Source organism: Halyomorpha halys, unplaced genomic scaffold (genome assembly GCF_000696795.3).
Source record: "Halyomorpha halys isolate HHAL.00 unplaced genomic scaffold, Hhal_1.1 Scaffold384.1, whole genome shotgun sequence".
NCBI lineage: Eukaryota > Metazoa > Arthropoda > Insecta > Hemiptera > Pentatomidae > Halyomorpha > Halyomorpha halys.
The window spans coordinates 50,094-55,840 of NW_027107790.1; the positions used below are offsets into that span (position 1 = coordinate 50,094).

Here is a 5,747-nt window from a genome sequence, read left to right on the forward strand (position 1 = left end):
TTAGATAATGTTATTTGTTTTACTCTTCTAAACTACTCAAGAAACAAAAACAAAAAATATAGATATTTCATACTTATAAATGCAAAATGAACTTAAAAAATAAATGTTTTTTACTTATTTCTAAATTGTAATGAGTTAGTCTCTTTCTAATAGGCTTTAACTTTTTTAATAAAAATTAGATAAATATAGATATAAATACAATACCTGTGTATCATATTTACTAATCTCTTGCACCCAGTCCCATTTCCAGGAAAGCCATACTTATCACATTTTTCAATTGACTTGGTTTCCCAGTCAGTCCAGTAGATTGATTCTTCAAAAACTGCTACCGCAAACACATGATGCAAACTCAAGGATGGTATCTTACTCCTAGATAGAATAATTCTTCGATTTTTGCCCTCAAAGTCTGCACAAGCTATGTAATCTTCCCTGGCATCAGCCCAGAAAATCAATCGATCATCATAGTCGATAGTGAGAGCATTTGGCCAGCCAAGTCCCTCTTGTATAATATATCTCTGCTGAGAGCCATCCATCCCAGCTTTTCCAATATGTGGATTTTCTGACCAGTCTGTCCAGAACAAGTACCTTCAGTACAAAAATAAAAGCATTCACATCATGAATGGGTGAAAATCTAAATATACAATATTGAATAAACAGGATGATTGATTTATTATTTTTTATATATATGATTGTTTGAGAGTGGTTTAATTTATTATCAATTTACACAATTTTGATCCTTTTTTTCTCTCAACTTTTATTCTTTAAAATTCTGAGGGCCGAAACGTTAGAGAATTTTAAAGAATAAAAGTTGAGAGAAAAAAAGGATCAAAATTGTGTAAATTGATAATAAGGATGATTGATATTTAACATCATTCATCTGACTGTAATTTAAACTTGAATATACAGTAGAATTCTGATAATTCATAGCCTAGTAATTTGTATATCCCAATAATTCATATGGGTTCACTGTTTGCATGAAGGCATCATTGTAATTCATCACAAAAAAAAAAAAAAACAATCCAATCCAGTTACAATGAATTTGTATTTATTTTTAATGATGTTTTCATTATTGACCGTAGATTCAATATGAGGCCAAGATGGTCAGGGTGGGACACAAACAAGTGAAATATACTTTATTTTGTTTTTTCTGATGTTTTGACACAAATAAAGGCTCAAAACAAAATGTGATAACGGCCATATTATAATGAAAAAACAAACAGTAAAACGAGATATTAATGAATTTCTCCACTGACCACCTCCTTAACCATCTTTCCCTCATATTTATTTTTGCCTTTCAAGAAATGTAAATATAATTCAGTCATTTAAAAAATATGATTAACTCTTAATGCTTTAAAGAGAGAGAGAGAGAGAGAGGAGAGTGAGTGAGAGGGAATGGTTTCCATGAATTTCAGTCTGTTAACACTTTTTTTCTATTCTAGTGCTCTCTTTTTGGCATTTGACAAAAATGTAATTTTTGTTTCAAGTTGGTTTTGACAATGAAAAATTCTACTTTTTATTGACAATTAAGGCCTACTAAATTACCTTAACACTAAACCATGTTAACACAACCTCTAAGAAGCTGTAGCCTCTGACCAGGGTATAATTAAAACATTTTACCGGAAGAAATTAATGATACAAATATTTGAAAGCATCGAATATGGGAAGCAGCTTAAAAGAACCTTATTGAGAGCATGCCAAAAAGTTGATTTATTTTATATTTTGGACTCTCAACAAAGCCACCACTAAACCTATTGTCCATTCAATGAACGCTAAAAAAAGGAGGTATAGTGAAATGTTTGCAATTATCCCTTTCTATGACCTTTTTTTTTATCTGAGAAATTGTTTTATCTCTCTTGAGGTACTACATGTACCTGGTTCTGGGTCTGCCTACCTTTCTTTTTCCCTTATGCCTTAGTTCCCATGAACCACTTCACTTTTTGGTCCTCTGGGAGTCTGCACACATGTCTAGACCTTTAGTGACACCACTTTTAATTCCTCTCTGACAGCTGCTTCCTGGTGCAGTCCCTTCTAGTTTTTCCTATTATTCTTCACTGGAACCTCATTTCTGGGGGCATTATTGTATTAATAATATTCTTTTGAGCAGTCTAATGTTCAATCCTGTAGTTCACTATATGATTAATCCTTCCATCTCAGCTTATGATTGCGCCCAAATAATTATAGGTGGTTATATTTTCAAGAAATTCTCTGTTGAAGGTCACACTTTCATTTACTTTATCATATCCTACTTTTATAACTTCACTTTTCTGCATATTTATAGTTCATTCCTCTTCTATACAGCTCCTTCCTCTACCAATCAACTACTTGGTGTAAGTTCTTGATCTTGTACTTGGTTATTTTCATCTTGTGCATCCAGTAAATTGTTTAAATGGCAGGTCCATCTTCTCTTCTCTTTAGGGATTCTTGTCTTCTCTATAGTAAGTACCATGGCCATCTTCCCTTTTACATCTCTTTATTCTGAGTTTGAAAGTTTCCCTAATATTGATAAGTGTTTGGTAGAAGCTTCTATCCTCAGTAAGGTTTCTGTACTCCTCTATTTCCTTCCATTAAGCACTTGGATTCTTATTCCTTTTTTCTTTTGTCGATAAAGTCTCTTTTCTTGCCTTCTTCTCTTTTCCCACATTCTTCCATTGCCCACTGAGTGAGCTCATTTTGTACCATATTTCTATATACCTTGTCCTTAGCATCTATTATCATTGTGTATTCATTGTCAAACTAACATGGTTTTATTGCCCTCTCTTCAACCTCCAAGGTATCCTAAGCAGCTCTTCTGACCACTGTTTTGTGTCTTCATCATCATTCCTGGACAAATGTTCAGGGACGACATTAATATGCAGTTCATCCAATTTTAACTGATGCACTAGGCTATCAATCAATATTTCTACTAGTTTATAAAAGAAACCATTTTCTTTCTTTGCAAAGGTTTCTATTGGAGCTTGAAAACTAAAAATCTTTCTTCTTTCCAAAAAATCTAATTTCTTTTTGTTTCTTTTTCTAAAAAACTTTTCTCTTAAGCACTAGCCAATTTCAGAAAGGTTTATGATTAAATTGACCAACAGAAGTTAAATAATATTTTGAAAAAGGAGCTAATCTAACAAGGATGTGAAAGTCTAAAATATTGTTAAGACTCAAATAAGCAGCTATTACACTGAGAAGTGTGATGTTCATTTAGGTTTAGTTTCATTTAATTAAGCACTAAAATATGTTATTAGAAAGATAACTTGAACCAAAAAAGGTTTATCTCAGTATGGTCAAATACTAGTAATATTAACTAGTAATAGTAATAAAACAGATACTTTAGGAAAGTAGGTAAAGACACAGAGTACATAAACTACATATAAACCCAATTCACACCAACTTTCCAGAAATCTGAACATAATGTCTCAAAATCTAGACCATTCTGTTTACAAACAATGTAGCAAATATATATTTAGGCATAAATGCATGCTAATGTTTATTACTTAATTAAAAATTAGTATATAATTCTTTCCTTAACATTAATACTAGATAAACAATCCAATAAACCTATTTAAAAATCCATATTTAGTTATTAATTTTTGAAATTAATTTGTTACTTTTCATTTCTGGGAATTTTTATTTTAATTATTATATAAGGTATACAATAAGCATTCTAGCCTAAATAATAAATTCGAATTGAACTCATTGTACCATATATTGGTATTTCTTTCAGTAATAAATTAACCACTAATAATATAAACAGTTTATTTAGAAAACACATACCCCTCCTGTGGCAATAGGGCAATAGCTCTTGGTTCTGAAAGACCTGTTTTTATCAGAATTTTTCGATAACTTCCATCAAGCTTTGAGACTTCTATTGTATCTGATTCTTTATCACACCAGTAAAGGTTTCTACCAACCCAATCTACAGCTAATCCATCAGGGTTGTCCAGGTTTGACGAATGAAGAGTTTGTATCTAAACACAATTTAATAACAATTAGAATATATAATGGACAGATCATAAAACCCTAGAATGGTATCATGGAGTAAAAATTACTCCTCGTGAAATTTAAACTCTTCCATTCCTTTAATGTGAGATGAGTTTGTCTGTCCAGCTGTTTGTCCCAACTTAATCGTTTATTAACAACCCCAATAGCCAATCTTCGGCATTTTCATTGTCAAAGATATTGAGTAACGTTTAAACCTTAGTGAGTAATTTTTACTGATCAATACCATTATGATACATTTGGTGAGAGTAACTTGAGCTCAATGTTACCAATGAGTGCTTTGTTTTTTATAGTAAATCTAACTTATTGATATCAATTGTAAGGTAAATATACCAACAGTGGAAACTTCACCAATAGTTGCTGCTTGGGGCAAACATTTAAAAAAATCAGGATCAAAGGCATTGGATTTAATTGAAACTGTGAAGGTATACAGCTGAACCCAAGTAGTAATTATTTCTAAAACTTAAGTAATGCTTAATTTAAAAATATCCCTAGTAATTATTACACCAGTAAGAGATTGTGGGACTCACTGAAAAAGAGCCTGTTGGAAAAAAACATGGTAATTTCATCCCTATTTTTTATCGCTTTTATGAAAAATAGATATAATTACTATCCAAAAATTATGTCAAGTGTAGTTAGGAGGAATAGAAAATGGTGGCTGTTTCAAAATGTAAAAAAAAAAATCAGTTTTTCATTCAGATCTCTATATCTTTAAAACTACCTACAACACTAGAAAATCTAATAGAATATCGATGAGAAGATAGTTGACCGTGGATAATATATTCAGAGAAGATGGGGGTGCAGTCAGAATATAACACTAATAAGTTGAAAGAACTTATTATATAGTGCCAATGTTTCGGCCAGAATTTCTAACCTTCATCAAGGCTTCAAGAACAAAGAACAAGATAACAACCAATGAATTCAAAACAATGAAAAAGAAAATATAAACAGAATGATATATAGTAAAAATTGTACAGAAAGAAATTAACAAAAATAAAGTGATGAAAGAAGTGGAAAATAAAATGTATATATAGGTAATTAAATAAGTAAGTAAAATAATATCATTAAGAAAATAAAAATTTAAAGTTATATAATGCAAAGAAATATGAATATTCTAGTTTATTAATAATTTATAAATTAAAGTAATAGAAAGAAAAAAAATTGAGAGAAAGAAAATATAAGTAACTAATGAAATACATAACTATAATACTAGAATAAAGAAACAAAATATAAAGCTGGACAAAAGAAGTGGATAGAAAACATAATGATAATAATATTTGGTGAATATAACTAATAATGTTGGTAAGTAAAATTAAGAAAAGAATAGAGAAGGAGAAGGGGGTAAAAGAAAGATAGGAAAAAGAAAATATGACAAAGAGCTCACCTGCAAGTAGGGATGGGATATCGAAAGCAAAATATCGATATCGATATCGATATCGATATCGGATAGCAATATCGATATCGATATTATATCGGCACTAAAATATCGATATTTTAAAATATCGAAATATCGATATCGAAAATTTTACGAATTGAAGTAATAATAATTAAAAAATGATAACGTAGCATGACATAGGAAGACTTGTTTTATGTCATAACTATTCAATCGAAATATATAAGAAACTCTCAATAACAATGAAGCAAAGCAACACCATGAAAACTATTTCTTAAACATAAGAAATGTAAACTAAAATATAATTGTTTAGTATAGAAAATTTAAAAATGGAATACGGATATATTATTTTGATAATTACATGTTTATT

General features: G+C 30.1%; 1 protein-coding gene across 3 annotated transcripts in view; it reads right to left on the reverse strand.

The window, feature by feature from the left end:
• The window catches only part of LRP1 (LDL receptor protein 1), a 273,932-nt gene that overhangs the window by 49,151 nt on the left and 219,034 nt on the right, over window positions 1-5,747 (reverse strand). For all 3 annotated transcript variants that reach the window (XM_067046122.1, XM_067046121.1, XM_067046123.1), the window contains exons 50-51: window positions 3,760-3,953; window positions 205-585 (exon numbers count right to left, since the gene is read on the reverse strand). In XM_067046122.1, coding sequence (XP_066902223.1) covers window positions 205-585; window positions 3,760-3,953 — 575 coding nt within the window. The remainder of the gene's footprint in view (window positions 1-204; window positions 586-3,759; window positions 3,954-5,747) is intronic.